Source organism: Podarcis melisellensis (assembly GCF_964234715.1).
Source record: "Podarcis melisellensis genome assembly, chromosome: 10".
In the NCBI taxonomy this organism is placed as follows: Eukaryota; Metazoa; Chordata; class Lepidosauria; order Squamata; family Lacertidae; genus Podarcis; species Podarcis melisellensis.
The window spans coordinates 40,928,821-40,946,128 of NC_138542.1; the positions used below are offsets into that span (position 1 = coordinate 40,928,821).

Sequence of the window (17,308 nt, forward strand, 5' to 3'; positions counted from 1 at the left end):
CAACAACTCTCTCGCTCTCCCACAGCGCACGTGCTCGCTGCTCGTCCTCCCCCCTCCCCGACGGGATTCTTAGCCCTCCATCTTTCCCGACGTGCCCCAGGGCTGAGCCATAGAGTAGCTGGGGCTGGAGCGGCCTTCCCCCCACTCTCGGTCTCTGGCTCTCGCTCGCTGGCGGCGGCTAGTCGTGGGAGAGGAGGCGGCGGCGGCTGCAACATGGCGGCCGTGGAGGAAAGGGGCAGCCCCGAGGAGGAGAAGCACCTGAACGGGGAGGTGCTCTTGGATCCCGAGGAGAGAGAAGGCGCGGCGGGGCCTGGCGCTGAGGAAGGAGCGAAGAAGAAGCGCAAGAAGAAGAAGAAGAGCAAAGGAGCCGCCGCGGGTAGGAGCTGGGCCGGGCAAGGCGATGGCGGGGCGGGGGGGGGGGGGAAGCCGCGTCAGGGGCGAGCCATGGGGACAACTTCGGAGGAGGAGCGGGAGCGAAGCCTCCTTGGCCCCCGAGACGTCCGGGGTTGAAGAGAGCGGGGTGGGTCGGTGGGAGGACGAGCCCCATTTGAGGGGAAAGAAAGACGTCGTTTCGTGGGGCCTCTGTGGGGAAATGTTCCCAGAGTCGGAGGGGTTTAGGGGGAAGCGATGGGGAGGGTCTGGGTGTTAGGCCGTCAAGCTCATGTTTTAAGCCTTTTATCATCATATATATATATATGATATATGAGACTGGAAATCGTTAAACTAGGGCGTGGGTGGTGTATGGCAAGGCGACCTCGCGTGTGAGATCTTCTGTGTCGGGGTGGTGACACGCTGCCGGGGTTTTCTTGGGAAGCAAGAGAGTGCTAGTATGCAGCTGTCAAGGTGCCTGGGAAAGGGGGGGGGGAGTTAATCAACACTGCAGTCGGAAGATAACTTTTATGGTGGGAGCATGCACGAAATTCACATGTAATGGGAGATAGGGTATTCGGCATGATGTATTTGCCGTCGGACACTCACTCGTATGGGATGGAAGGAGGACGATTGTAACTGCATGGTTTCCTTACAGGACTGAGGGTGTGTTTTAATTCTTAGAGACTGTTGCAGTTGCGTAAGGCGGGGGTGGGGGGTGGATTTACATGCTTTCATTAGTACATGGTACCTGTCCTAAGGTCTAGGGAGAGAGATTTCAATTTATGGAATTGCTTGGACGAAATTTATTATTTACCTGCAGTGATAATATAGGAATAGTCTTGTATAATTTAGAAAGTAGAGACACACAATTTTGAAAGTATATTGTATATTGTCTTTGTTTAGCTGGGTTTTGCGTTATTGTTCAAACTACCTGCTTATTTGCAAACAGGACAAGAAACCGAGAGAGAATCTGAGTCAACACTTGATGAGGTGACAAAACAATTGGATAAACAAGCACTGGAGGAAAAGGAGAAAGAAGATGATGATGAAGGCAAGTATAATTTACCCTGTCCATGATATGTAAAATATTAATGTAAAAATATTTGTAGTTTGCTTTAGTTAAGGGATTACTGGAGTTGGGAAAGATATTTCATGCTGAAGCAGTTTTATGTAGGTTGTTGAAAGCGCTGCTGTATAAAAAGGCTATTATCAAATGTTTTGTTCATTGATTTTAAAAAGAGATCGTATTATACTAAGTAATTATAACCTTGGAAAGAGCAACTCTTATCAGGGTAATTCAAGATGAGAGATAGGATCTATCCCAAGGGATGGCAGAGCACTGACTTTAACCTAGATCTCCTTTGTTCAGGTATAATAGGCTATCCACTGCAACACTGTGACTGTGTTATATATTGAAATTCCTGTTTGGGAATGGTAATAGAGAATATTGATAGATCTTTGGTTAATTTTATTGGTACATACATACATGCTTGAAAGTCACAGATATTGAATTCAATTTATGAAGCCATTTCTGATGAGCTTTTGTTCTAAACAAAATGCCAGTCTTTCTGTTCATTAAAGAAATGAAATAAAATTCAGCTTAATTCTTAAAGTGACAATTTTACCTAGATTATTCTATAAATTATAAGTCATTTGAACTACAGAAAACAGGCTTTATTACTGTTGTCCTTGTATTATATCTACATTTTGAAAAGCCATATGATGAAGAAGATAGGAATGAAATATGAATGACAGCCAGAAGCCCCATTTTACATGCAAAGGGCTTTTTCTGGACCAAGAATAGGGGGCTGTATATAAGACATGGTGGTTAAGCTAACAATATTTTCAATACACTTTGATGGATTTTCTCCTAGAGACTTTGATGTGAGTTTATTTATCTAAAATAGATCAAACATTTCAGTTCAAGTTCTTTTGCAACACAATACCTATCCACATTAATTGGTTTTGAACAAGAACAACCGTTAATGTGTTTTTCCTGTTGGGTGTTGGAATAGATGTCTGGGGCTCCCCACACTCACCCATTTAATAGCTTAAGTTATAATTAACTGGATTGCTAGTGACCTGAGCTTCATATAATTCAGAAGAGATCCTAAATGTTAAGAGACTGTTACATGATGGTGCTTAACTCTAGGCTTCAAATCCCCATTCATCCATAAGACTCACTAGGTGACCTTGGTCAGCCACACACCCCTAGTCTAATCTACCTCACATGATTTTTGTGATGGTAAAATGGGGGGGGGCATGTATGACACCTTGATTGTCCTGTGGGGAAAGTTGTTAACAATCTAGTAATATAAATAAATAGGCAAAGCTTTTTTAAACCTAATAGCAAAAATATGTCTTGGACCAAATCAAGAACCTTTCAGACAGAATCTTCATTGCTGTCTGGTGTTTTGCATTAGGAATCAATTGTTCATGGTGGAAGATAAACATGTTACTGTACTTAGAATTAAGTTTTCATTCAGCTCCTAGGATTATAGCCTTGATTAGAGACAGTAGTTGTGACTCTGACAAAAGGATGGAAATAATGCAGCAGTCTTCAAGGACATGGCAGTCTAAACAGTTTGGCTTGCTGATTGGCAAATCTACCAGCACAGTACCGCAGAAAAAGCCTGTAATAAGTGAACAGCAGCCACTGTAGGACTGAATATTGCCAGAATCTGCAGTGGTTAGCATAGGGAACTGGAAAGTATTCCATATTGGTAGATGAATGAACTGCATGCCAGAACTTTTTTTCTGATGTAGTGTAAATGGATTAAGCATAGTTCAAGGGCAAGAGGAATCTGATGCAGTTTTCATTAAAACGAGTAGCAGTGTTAAAGAGCATTGACTATTTAAAGAACAACTGTGTCTTTGTTTCAGAATGTGCTGTGACAGACTGAAATTATGCTTTAAAATGGGCTCTAGGTTTTTTATATACAAAAACGTGTTTACAGTCTTTAATGCCCTAACTATATCTTTTTGGTAAAATAAAATTACGGTAATGTAAAACTTAAATAATGTGTGTCAGCCAGATCACTATCAAAGTGATAGTTTCTTATTTTAAAGCTTCAGAATTTTAAATAAAGAAGTGTGCATAGGTCAGCTACTGGAAACTAGTGGCTACCTGGCTAACTCTGCCTGAAGGATACTCTCTTTCTCTTTATGCTGCCTCTTACCTTTCCTCTCCATAGAACTACAGAAACAAAGGGTTCTTTCCAGGCAGCGGTCCTATCTTTTCATGCACTTTATCTCTCTCTTTTTTTGTTGCCAGAAATGTACCTGCCAGCCAGAGGCCTTAGACTTCTCTGGTGGTAGCTGCTGTAAACTGAAGGGTGATGGAAGTGTGTGGCTAGAAGGAATAATCATTGACAGTGCTGAACAGCATATGATTTGCCCTTGTGGAGCCATGATTTTTATTGATTTCTCATGTGGCATTAATTAGTTCACTTTGAAAGTGGTTTTGTTATGAATGTTGTACCCAACTGTATGGGTGAAGCACTTACACAATATGTATGAACTATGAATGCTGCTTAGCATCAGCAGGGTTTTTTTATTTAAAAATATGGTTTTGCTTTTATCTAATGTTGCCCTCTTATTCTTGCATTATTAGCAAATATTTAATTACTTTCAACAACCAGGAATTCCACTCAGGGAAGTGCATGGAATTCTCTCCAGAGAACAAATGGACTGGCAGACGAGGGACAAATCACTTTACCCATCTTTCACCAACTAGCTTGACTTCAGTATATGCCATGGAGAAAGTGAAGCTCCTTGCTTCTTAGCCAGCATAGAAAGACAGTAAACTAAACTAAAAATGTGGGGGAGGGGGATCCCAAAACAACCCACTGAGAATTAAGCATGTCTCGTGGGCATGGAATCCTGATTTATTTTTGTGGGGTAATGAAGTAATAGAGGAAATGAAATGGAGGCATGACTGGTTGAAACACTGACCAGGAGCATGCCACATTGCAGTAGCTTGCTACAGATTCCACCTGTGCATACTAATTTCTATAATGTGTCTTGGTATGCTTCCAAAATTAAGCATACAACATGTAGTGACTAGTGTACATTTTAAACTCCAGATTTCTGGTGTCATAACGGGCATGTTGAAAGCTGCTGATGCCTTATTGAAATAGGAAAGACATCACAGTGAAGATGCTTGTGGTTACAGCCATGATTAAACTTTGTGTCTCAATCTGCACTTAAGGGTCTGGCAGTGTTCTTCTTCTATTATTATTATTATTATTATTATTATTATTATTATTATTATTATTGCTGCTGATACTGTTTATTACACAAAGAAATATATTTATTGGGGTGTACTCAGGTCATCACCACTCGTTTCACTGAATGATGTTAGCTATGGTTGTGTGTGCATGTATGTTTGCATAAGGGATAGCTGCCGAGAAACCTTCATTGGTTACCAATTTCCTACTGCCAGTTTCAATGTTCTTGTGCTCACAAAGCCATAAACTATTTGGGCCTGAAGTACCACCTGATTCTTTATGCTCCACTTTGATCACTGAAGTCTTGTGATGAGGCACTTGGTGGTCTCATATACCCCGCAGGTTCAGCTGGTCTTTACCAGGCACTGAGCCTTTAGTGTAGCAAGCCCTGCTCTGTGGAACTCTTGCCAATAGAGGTTCAGCAGGAGTTATCCCTGCTTGTTCTTTGAAATCTTCACGTCCTGTGCAGGTGTGAAGTTGCATGCAGTTTGGGCGAGTCTAATCAGGCTGCTCTAATATGTAGCTTTGCTCTAGCCCTTTAGCCAAGCCTCTTAACTCGATTTTTTCCTCTCGCAACTATAGAATAATAATCTTAGGTAGTAGTGCTATTATCTGTAGTTATTGTTTATAAATTTGTAAATGTTTGTCTTCTGTAGATGGTGAAGGTGAAGGTGATGGTGCAGCAGGGAAGAAAAAGAAGAAGAAGAAAAAGAAGAAAGGACGTAGGTGTTTGTTACTATGGTTGTATCGTGCAAACTTTGTTTCTGCTTATGTCATGTTTATGGAGCTTACACATAACACTACCTTATACATAGCAAGAACATTTGGTTGTCTTGCTCAGTATTGTCTACTGCAGGGGTAGGTAACCTTTGTCCTGCAGTCGGCACCCAGCTTGGCAAGTTGTAGCAAGTGAGCCTCCACAGCTTTATCTCCCAATTGCAAAGCTGTGATGTTCAGTGCTGTGAAGGGAAGATAAGGCTCTTTGCCTGCTCTTTATAGGCCAAGTGGGAAATGTGTTATCCCACCCCAGTGCTGGGGAAGATTACTTTGTAAGACCCTTCATTTTAGCAGATACATGGGGGAGGGAAGTGTTGTTGGTATACAGCTATAAGTTATAGTTGAAAAGAAGATTAAATCTCAAAACAACAACCATCCTCATGTATATATTTTATAGAGACCTGGGAGAGGAACTGACACCTGAAAGACTTTAGTACATATGTGCAGTCTTATATTTTTAATCACTGTAAGTGATTTCAGTGATTCGCCAAGGACAGGTATGAGAATATAGATGCTGTCTTGGTAAACAGTGGTGTTTGAAGTGTATGCAGATATTTGAATTCTTAAAGAAATTGATTGCTATGCACAACCCAAGTTTTTTTTTGCTTAAAGTGACTCAGTGCTGCAACTGTAAAAGGCACTCAGAACTGGCAAGGTTATTTAAGGGTATCTTGGCATGTTTTCAGTTTTAGATGTGAGCCCAAGTAAGGAAATGTAAAAAAATAAATTAAAAATTAAATGCTTTTGTATTGGAAATGATAGAACTATGCAGTGCATCGTAAGAGATTCAACTTTTGCATTTCACCCAACAGCTAAAGTCCAGACAGATCCTCCGTCTATTCCAATATGTGATTTGTTTACCACTGGAATATTTCCAAAAGGTGAAGAGTGTGAGTATCCACCAACACAAGATGGGTATGTATCTTGTTTAAAAAAATTAATGTGCACAGCATGGTTCATTGACAAATTATTTTGTAGGCATTTTGCCTGTTGTTCATAAGTCTCTGCCCCAAGAGCTGGGTTATTATATTCGCTCTACTGTTATCCGTTATTTGGAGGTGCTATTTGGAAGTAAGTGAATTTTAGAGTGTTCCTACCTGCAGATCTCTGTATATGTTTGTAACTGCATACTGTATTTTGTTGGCAGTTAATCTTGGGATGATGTAGATATGCTTAATGAGTTGGGACTACTTTTATGTATGAATGGCAAATGCATGTAGCAGTGACTTTGCCAGCAAACTATATAGTACTTGAACATAGGCATAATCAACAAGGCCTGTGCTTGTCTATATACTATTAAATGTATATAGTTTTAATTCTCTTGTTTTTTAATTATTATTTTTCTATGTTTTTATTAATTTCTTTTTAAAAATCCGTAAGTTGCCTTGAGTCCCATTAGGGGAAAAGGGGAGGTATTAATAATAGTAATAACTATAATAATAATGCTTGTCATTCAAAAGTGACAATGTACCTGTGTATTTTATACTTCAAAGCTATGTTCTGTTTAATTCTGTAGAGAACTACACTGCAGTCCTTAAAGCCTGCGATAGGTTAATACTGTGATGGAAAAGCTGGGTTCATTTATTCATTTTTGGTGGGAATACCGCCATGTTAAAAACTTTTGGAATGGAGTATTCTCTATTATATCCACAATTACAGGCCAACCCCCTTTCTTCAAATCCTGCCTTAGCCCTACTATCTTTGGACATAGGCTTAGGCTCCACCCTGCACTTCAGAGAACTTGTAGGCTTCTTACTGACTGCAGCATGATTAGAGTTTGAGCATTTCACTAGACACAAGAGGGCAATTACAGGCATAACAAATAGAAATACCTTCCTAGAAATGTGGACCCCTTTATGTTAATGACCAAAATCAAGACCTTGTTATACCAACCACTCAATATTCTCAGTGGAGAGGTTTCGTTAAGTAATATGTTTGAATGTTGAATGTGTAAGTGTTTGTCTAGAGACAATGGATAAATCAAGCACCATTAGATGTGCTGCTGGATAAGTGCTTAGTGGTAATTGTATTAGTGTTTGTTTAAAAAACAGTAAAACATTTAAAAAAAACTGTAATGGAAGGGGGAAGGTTAGGAGAGCCTGCCTACACTCTGCACAGCTGCCTTACAAAGTAGACCAGCAGTGTCCTCTAAACTATCTGGTAATTGCTGCCACCATCACTGAGTTTTTGCATTTCTACAGTTGGATGCGACCCCCAGTGGGAGGGAATTCTGTGGTGTTCCATGAAATAATAAAAATCTAGAATTCTGAGTCAGTGCTACCTCTGCCTTTCCGTCACATCATTCTGTTTACTCAGGACAATGGGGCTGGCATTTAACTGTCTCTTCCACCATGGAATTCACACTTTTGCCCTAGTAGCATATATACGCTCAGTGGTTAAGCATGTAGGAGATTACCCAAATCCTAAAGTTTGGCATAAACACCCTTCAGATCCCAGCAGTCAAATAATATGAAGCTTTATTAAGAATGGAAGAGGAAAAGGCAAATGGACAAATACTGAAAATAAAAGCTCTGTAGATCAAATCTACCTGTGCTGAGCTGGCAACAGACTGACTGCTTGGTCTACTTGTGAGTGGCATGGCTTTAGGTGGTCAGTTGCATGGTTTCCTGATGGTCACCGATGGAGGATAGGTGGTGATTGAATGGAGGAAACAAAGCACTGCATACCCAAGCCCATTGTAAGGACCCTCTTATGCTCATTGGTTTGAGTGGCACCTGGTTCTTTCTTGCTAGTTAGAGCACATGTCACGTTTTGGCAGGTAACTGGTATGGCATCTGGCCAGGAATAGGGGAGACAATGGCCACTCACAGAGGCAGGCATGAATGGTTATCACTGATGTAAATCACCACTGGAATTGCTCAGTCTTCCTGTCACAGAACCTTTCCCTTGGTTTGTGGATTCAGGACTGGACTGCATACCCATTTGCATTGCTCAGGCTTAATGGAGAGCAAGTGAGCAAGATCCGTCTCCACAAATATCCTTTGGTCTTTCATTTGCCAAGTTCGCATATCTTAAGTCATGCAGTTGACAGGCTTCGCACCTTTCAAAAAAATATGTGATGGCACATGAAGGAATATGCTTTGTTAGTTTAGCCAGATGCTTTTCTACCCACAGGCCAACTTAAGCAGGTGGGCTGGACCACTGTTATATGATGTGAGGTGCAGGGCAGGGTGTGGCTTGGCCAAAATGGTCTGGTGGGTCAGAGGTTCTCCATCCCTGAGATAAGACATAAGACGTGATCTACACATGCAACAATGACGTGGTAGAACAGTGAAGTGGTAGAGTGGCTTGTATGATTTTCTGGACAGTAAGTGGGGTTGTACCACTTTTGAATGTCCCCATGTAGTTTTATTTATTTTATTTCAGCAATTTGTATATTGCTTAATCATCTCTAAGTGGTTTAAATAAATCTGTGCAAGTAAAACGGAAAAACAAGGGAAGAAGTTATAGTCCAATTTGCTCTCTACTGGGCTAGTGTTCTGCATAGCCAAGAGCTTTTCATATGGAGGAACGCGGGTGGCTCTGTGGTCTAAACCACTGAGCCTCTTGGGCTTGCTGATCATAAGGTCAGCATTTTGAATCCATGTGACAGGCTGAGCTCCCATTCCTTTGTCCCAGCTCCTGCCAACCTAGCTGTTCCAAAGCATACCACTGCGAGTAGGTAAATGGGTACTGCTGTGGCGGAAAGGTCAGTGGCATTTCTGTGCGCTCTGGCATTCATCACAGTGTTCTGTGCACCAGAGGTGGTTTAGTCATGCTGGCCACATGACCTGGAAAAGCTGTCTGCAGACAAATGCAGGCTCCCTCGGTCTGAAAGCAGATAAGTCCTGCCCACTATGGGGTGCAGCGCTCATAACTGTTGAGGAATCCTTTACCTTTACTTTTACCTATATGAAGCATTGTTTAAAAACATGATCCTTTCCACCTGCAGTCTAAAGTGGTACAGTCCACTATACCAGCTATTGCATGTGTGCAGGCCACATCTAGAATTCAAAGAACATGTGTAGAGGAGCTTTGGACACCTGCAGTTTTCCTTATCAGCAGGTCACTTGGCTGAACTCCTAAACCTGTTCCTTACATTCTCCCAAGTTGGAGTCAGGCTAGGTACCCAAGGTTTTTCGTGGTAGAAATGGTGCAATAATGATATTTCTCCTTCAATGAATATTTTTTTCTTTTACCAAAATCTTCACCTACCAGTTTCTGAAATCAGTGAGGTGTTTCATGATGGCAGTAGAATTGGAAACAAACATTGATTTTGAACTACTCTGAGACTTGGTCAGAGTGGGCTAGCTAGAGTTTAATAACTTGAGTGATTGTATATGTAATTTGAAGCATACCTCTGTTAATCTAAAATGTGTATATTAAAGTAGTAGTCCTGTTGAGTATACCTGTGTCATCTAGTTTGGATTACAAGCTAAAATGGCCAGTCTGACAATCCTTTTATCCCAATATTAAAGGCGAACTGCTGCTTGGAGAACAACAAGTGATGAAAAGAAAGCACTAGATCAAGCAAGTGAAGAGATCTGGAATGATTTCAGAGAGGCTGCTGAAGCACACAGACAAGTGAGAAAATACGTTATGAGCTGGATCAAACCTGGAATGACAATGATAGAAATCTGGTGAGAATAAAAGATCATAGGATCAAGGGAGGACTATACAAGGGTTCATCTCCATAAGTTTAATTGAATGTGCTGGACATAGAGATTAGGTGTGGGGCTTCCATATATCAGCCTAGTTCTCCATCAGTTCTGGTGACTGTTGGTGATGATTGTATATTTTTGTTTTTGTTTTTTCACAACTGCTTCTATGGACTATGAGGCTGGGGGACAAGCAGCTAACAGAAAGTTGCTGCAAAGTTGTTCAACGAGTATGATACAGCTGGAGACGTGGCACTTCCTCAGTTCTTATATTCTTGGGGCAGCAAATATCTCATATTCTAAGAACATTCCCAGTAATATGCATAGCAAAGGGAAGGAGGGGAATCGTTTGAAATTTTTTTAATGTAGCAACTAAATAAAGCTGCTGGAAAACAAATCCGTTCATGTAATAAAGACCTTTGCTTCCCTAGCGAAAAACTAGAAGACTGTTCACGGAAGTTGATAAAAGAGAATGGCTTAAATGCTGGGCTTGCATTTCCCACGGGATGTTCTCTGAATAACTGTGCAGCCCACTATACCCCTAACGCTGGAGATCCAACTGTATTGCAGTATGATGATATCTGCAAGATAGATTTTGGAACACATGTTAGTGGTGAGTTTTCTCTTGCTTACTCTGCAGTTAGATCATTTAGTTGAGTTCAGATTCTTTCATCTAATTTGCATCTAATTTCAGGTCGTATCATTGACTGTGCTTTTACTGTCACATTCAATCGAAAATATGACAGGCTGTTACAAGCTGTAAAAGATGCAACTAATACTGGAATAAAGGTATACTCGCAAGGGGAAGTGTAACTTTATCTCTTACCTACATACTTTGTGAGAGGGAATTTTTATCTTCAATTTCAACCTGTCTTATGTGTGTGTATAGTGCGCTGGAATAGACGTTCGCCTTTGTGATGTTGGTGAGGCTATTCAAGAAGTTATGGAATCTTACGAAGTTGAAATTGATGGCAAAACATATCAAGGTAAATTTCCCCTATCTAGTACATGTGATAGTTTTGATTCAATGCTAAGGGAGAGAGCATGTGTGCATATGAAACAGACAGAGGCATTGCATTTGTAAGACTTGATTACTGTTGTTGGTCACAAGTAAAACATTTTGAGATCCATCAAAGTTCTCAAGGGATGCGGGTGGCGCTGTGGGTTAAACCACAGAGCCTAGGACTTGCCGATCAGAAGGTATCATTCCCCAATATGGGGAATGATCACACAGCTGGGGCAGATGAAGACGTCTGTTTGTGCTGATGTAGGTTTACCATGGCATTCCTTCTTTCTGCACTCCTCCCAGCAGTCATTGTATGAACCTAACCATGGGCTGTGCTGGGAGAAAAGAATTTCCTTTCTTGCTGTGCCAGAAAAGCTCCCCCCACAGCCGTTATGGAGAGATACTCTTAAGGTTGGGTTAAACCACTGAGCCTAGGGCTTGCCGATCAGAAGGTTGGCAGTACGAATCCCCGCAATGGGGTGAGCTCCCGTTTCTCGGTCCCTACTCCTGCCAACCTAGCAGTTCGAAAGCACATCAAAGTACAAGTAGATAAATAGGTACCGCTCCGGCGGGAAGGTAAACGGCGTTTCCGTGCGCTGCTCTGGTTCGCCAGAAGCAGCTTAGTCATACTGGCCACATGACCCGGAAGCTGTACGCCGGCTCCCTTGCCAATAAAGCGAGATGAGCGCCGCAACCCCAGAGTTGGCCACGACTGGACCTAATGGTCAGGGGTCCCTTTACCTTTACTAAACCTCTCAAAAGGTTTTGATTTTTGCATTTAATTGTGTTTTCGGGAATTTCATGTTGTCTTTGGATTCCAAAAATTGAGAATAGTTTTTTTTTAAAAATGAAATTGCTTATTTTAGAAAAGTTAACTGTACTAGTTACCTACGTGCATTGATTTTATAGTGTTTCATATTTTATGTTACAGTGAAACCAATTCGCAATCTGAATGGACACTCTATTGGACCATATAGGATACATGCAGGCAAAACTGTTCCCATTGTGAAAGGAGGAGAAGCAACAAGAATGGAAGTAAGCAAATAACTCTCATACCCTTACCCTCTGTCCACAGAAGTTTAGAGCTCAATGGGCCTTTACTCCCACTGAAGAATATGCACAGTATTAGGCTGTTAATATTTGCAGTTGAACTTCCAGTTTCATCTGGCCCTTGTTTGAAATTCTGTTCCCATCCCCCTCAACTAAGAAGTTTTTTAGTCTGTAGTACTAAATTACCCAGGAGGCATATGGCTACTGCTCACAACAGAATGTTGTAAATGTGTGTAATACTTAACAGTTGGCATTAGTTTTATTAAAATGAAAAATGAATGGTATGCCTAACATTCATTTTGTTCTTGCAAGTAATTCAAAATGCCCTATCCCCACAACTACAGTTTGTATTTAGAAGCAAATGAAGGTGTCATTAAAAAAATAATATGGAGGTGAACTACCTAATTGGGAAAAGTGGAAAATCTGGCTGTTTAGTTAAGAAGACGAAGGGCAGCAGGATTCATGCACTATCTGATAGTTATTACAACTGATCAGAAGATCTTGCAAACTGTTCTTTCTTATTCTAATACATGCCACTCCAGAAATAGTTCAGAAGTCTTAGAAATTTATTCTGAAAATGCCCCACTTTCTCTGTTCTTACCAGCCAGGAGTAAGCTAACTGGAATGCCATTGTCTCACTTGTTGGTGGCATTCTAAATACTCTACTTTAGCTCCCAGGCATAACCTACTGCCCCAGAGAATGATTTGAAGGTATGACTAATTTCTGTTGCTGAAGTGAAGAGGGTTTAACATTGTAAGCTGCCTGTATGGGAGGCCACCTTTGAACCAGTCTGAGTCTATAAATGAAATATAACACCCGAACAGCTATTCCTAGTACATGGGATTAAGCTATTCATTAAACCTGATTGGGCAGTGTCTAAGTAAGGAAGTATCACCCTGACAGTATTTGAAAATCTTTGATTTACAGGAAGTGAATAGATTGATTGTATTTCATGGGCATGCTGCCTGTACATCTGCTCTGTGGGGTATTATGTGTTGTCCTACACTTATATTGTGCCAGAACCCATGTTTTCAAATGCAAAGAAATAGTTCTTTGATTATTTCTCAGTAAGGACTCCAGTATGCTTATCTAGTATATGTGTCTCTTTAATTTTAGGAGGGAGAAGTATATGCTATAGAAACCTTTGGCAGCACAGGAAAAGGTGTTGTTCATGATGATATGGAATGTTCTCATTATATGAAGAACTTTGATGTTGGACATGTGCCAATAAGGTTAGTCCAGCTTTTATTACAGTGGGTAAATGTCTCTTTGTCTGTACTATTGAAAGAAATATTGTTGCTAATTCACAACTTGAAAAGAATGGTAAGTAGACTTCTTATATACTATGGGTGCACAAATGAGACAAAAACCAACAATTTTTAGAGCTACTTGTCCTTAAAGTTACTTGATTTACTCATGTGTGAGTGGAGAGTAATTTACCACTGCTGAAACTCTTCCAGATGTTTTTGAACTAGCAACTCCTATCAGCCTTAGCCAGCATGGCCAGTAGTCAGGGATAATCAGAGTTTAAGAACAGCTGGGGAACACCTGATTTGGGAAGAATGATTTAGCATGACATCCAAATACAGCCAATATTAGCAGCAGCTTTACATTACTGTGGTTTAATCATAGTGATTTCAAAAAACGCCTAGCATCTGAAATACTTTGAATCATGTTCTTTGAATCAGCAGTGGTAAATTAAGTGGCCCATGGGCTAGATCCAGCCCATCGTGGTGTTTGACGTAGCCTATCAGTCTCCTGACTCAAATTACCTGCAGTGACAGGAATAACAACACTCATAACAACAAGGCAGCTTTCAGTCTTCTTGACTCTGTCTGAAGAAGTGTGCGTGCACACGAAAGCTTATACCAAGAACAAACTTAGTGGGTCTCTGATGCCACTGGACAATTTTTTTATATATTCTTGAATACTGTCATTAATAGCAGGCTGGATCACTCCAGAAACAGGAGTGTTCTGATCTGTTCCAATGGAAGGGCAGCACTAGGCTGGTAGGAGCAAGTTATTTTCCTTCCCATAGCAGTGCTGGACTTAGTGGAGAGGCTTTTTCCAGTGCTGCAACTGGAAGAAAAATCCCTTCTGTTCTTCTTAGCAAACAATAAATGCAACCCTCAGGCCCCACCACAGCTTTGTGAGTTCATTGTTACATGAAAGCAAAGACCACTCTCTCTGGAATGGTCTCATCACCAGAAACAAGGTATGCAGCAGCAATGATGCGATTCTGGTGCATGCTGAACACTTTTTTTTGTTTACCGTGTCTTGTTGGCTACTAGTGCTATGCATTATGGAATTTTAAAGTATATTTTTACTGCTTCTTTACTGAACACAGCATGACTTACTCATGAGTAAACATGCATGGGATTGCACAGTATCTGCCTGATCAGCATTTCCTCCTGCTCATTCAGTGCACTCTTTCTTCTAGGCTTCCAAGAGCAAAACACTTGCTGAATGTTATCAACGAAAACTTTGGCACTCTTGCCTTCTGCCGCAGATGGCTAGATCGTCTGGGAGAAAGTAAATATCTAATGGCTCTGAAGAACCTGTGTGACTTGGGTATAGTGGATCCATACCCTCCCCTATGTGATATTAAAGGCTCATATACAGCACAGTTTGAGCATACCATATTATTGCGTCCAACATGCAAAGAAGTTGTCAGTAGAGGAGATGACTATTAAAACTTCAAGGCCATTACCTCACCTATGTACTCTGTTGGAACACATTATGCCAGAATAAATTTGCAGTCTGTTTTAACAGTGGACCCCATGTGATAACTTTCCATGTTCGGAAAGAGGAATTTAATCAAAGGCAAGTTCTCTCATGTATCTAACAAAAGGAAAAACAGCTTTTGAGGCCTCTAGAGTATTTCAGGTTACTTCTTAGTTTGGAATGAGTTATACATATTGTTTTAATATTTCTGAGAGAAGGCTTTTGAATATTTATATTACCATATTCCCTACTTGAATGCTTTGAATGACTACACCTGATTTCTGCGCCTAAGTCGTCTCTGGTATTGCCTTTTAACTTCCTGGAATCCATTTTGTAAAAAATAAAGACAGATTTATGGATCTAATACCAAATATGGTTTTTGAAAGTGTTAAAAGTGCTAGGCAGCAGTGCTCTGGGGGAAAAACTTGCCTTATTAAATCCTGTAGATGTATTCTTTCTCTGCTTACACCGGATATCAACACAAGGCATGGTCTACTTTTCTGAAGTTTTGTCTTATATAGCATGAGTCTTGCCTTGCTTTAAGTCATGAAGTTACGAACATTCGGGAATGTTATCTGCCCTCAGCTATGGTACACTGACCTATAGTGCATAGCTTGATAGGTTCTTTCTATGAATGGGGAATTGAAATTGGTCTTATTCTGCTCATTTTTCCCCATTCATTTATGATAAATCCACTAGCCAGCTTAAACATTATTTGATACTTCAGTTATGACACTTATTTAAATGACAATGCAAATATTCCATTTATCAGAACTCTGGATATTCTTCATTATGTTCAGAAACTGGATTATATTATTTTCCCATTACACTTGTTAAAACTAGTTTCATTTGAAATCTCTGCTAATAAAAGTTTGATACATTAGATGCTATTATTCTGTACCCATGTAAGTGGCAGCAGGGTTGAGGCTAATCAAAATATAACAGGACTCCCACATATTTTCTACAGAATTGTTTGACATTCTAGTTTAAGCCTAGAAAAGGTTTTAGCAGGCTGCATATTTCTTCCGTACAAAGCAGCAGAAAAAGCCCAACTAATTAATTGGTGCTAATCCGTATGCTTCATTGACCATTCATGCAGTAGGTTTTTGCAAACTGTTAGGATGTGCTTTGGAGTTAAGGTACAGAAAACACAGTTCATGCTCAATAAGGTACTATCTATAAACCTGTTGTTAGATTGACTCTGGGATTTCTCCTGTTTGCAATGCTGTTTATTTTATGACTTAGCATTGCTCAAATGCAATTGAGTTGGACCCCTCTGCCACCAAGTACTATTCACCTTTTCCGTGAGATTAGTTTTTATTAAATTATTGCATAAACGAAAGGTGGTTTTAGAAAATCATTTGTTTTATCCAGAAAGCTACCTAAGGGTTTTCATTTTATTTTTAGGTAGCCTCTATGCAATAGTAGCTAGATGAGTATAAAGGAACATTTAATGGATTGAGCTTTATGTTGGGAAAAGCTAACGTACATTGAGGTAGAATAGAAGGGCAAATGTAAGGCTAAAACCATATATTAGATCCAGTCCATCAAGGTGTTTGACATAGCCCACCAACCCCCTACAGGCAGCAAGCTTCTTGAAGAAAATAGCAGCAAAGCAGCTTGTAGGAAAAACAAAAAGCCAAAAGGGAAGAAAACCATCTAGTTGTCAGTAATGAGAATAAAGTTCTGAACGATGCTACTGTTGTAGCAGTCAAAGGAGCTGAGCAGAAAATTGGTGCCCATGCTCATTGAAAGATGTGTCCTGAGCGTCTGGACTGACAACATGTTTCATTGTCTGTCTGAAAGGCTTCAGATTCTGTGTTGCATAGGCACAGACCATGAAGACCTATGTATAATTATGAACAGGCCAACTCCTTATCAATACTTTTAAAATGCCTTTTGAGAAGCAGAGAGGACCCTGCATTGCGGAATCAATTATACTACAGAAGTATAAATATTTAGTATGTATAATTTTTGGCATGGAGTTTTACTTGAGTGCTTTGGTTGTTCTATAAAGAATGGTGTTTTGCTTAGGTATCGACTGGAAGTTTAAATAAAAAGCAAATAGCTACTTTTCTGATGGGCTGTTTTAAAATGATACATTTTCAAAACTGAATAGAGTAAGGAAGTCCTTTTCCCCCCAGGCCACTTGCAGAGAAGGAAATGCTTCACTTGCTGGATTTCTGTTTATGTAGCTCTTAAAGGCACTGAAACTGCAGCAAAAACATTAAAACCCTCTTAACTGAACTACTATCTCTCAGGGTACAGGCTAAGATAGAGTTAGATCAGACTTGCCTCAGTAGGCCATTGAAAATGTAACTGATTCTTATTAAAACTGAAATAGCTTAGAATTGCCATTTTTTTCTTGCTCATCTTTACCCCTTTTCCTCTGCTTTTGATGGAGCCTTGCCTGTTTTTCCCTTTAGTTTTGTTCTTGGTCTCTGCTTTTCTTTCTCTACAGATGTTCTCTTGTCCTGTTTCTCTTTGCCCC

General features: G+C 40.3%; 1 protein-coding gene across 1 annotated transcript; it reads left to right on the plus strand.

Moving 5' to 3' along the window:
* Positions 1–76: 76 nt before the first annotated feature.
* On the plus strand, positions 77–15,188 carry METAP2 (methionyl aminopeptidase 2). Its single transcript, XM_081926642.1, has 11 exons — positions 77–376; positions 1,322–1,423; positions 5,258–5,323; positions 6,191–6,293; positions 9,857–10,018; positions 10,468–10,649; positions 10,731–10,825; positions 10,926–11,022; positions 11,974–12,077; positions 13,210–13,325; positions 14,534–15,188. The coding sequence occupies exons 1-11, from the start codon at positions 214–216 to the stop codon at positions 14,784–14,786; spliced, it is 1,443 nt and encodes a 480-aa protein (XP_081782768.1). The 5' UTR covers positions 77–213; the 3' UTR covers positions 14,787–15,188.
* The last annotated feature ends 2,120 nt before the right edge of the window (positions 15,189–17,308 follow it).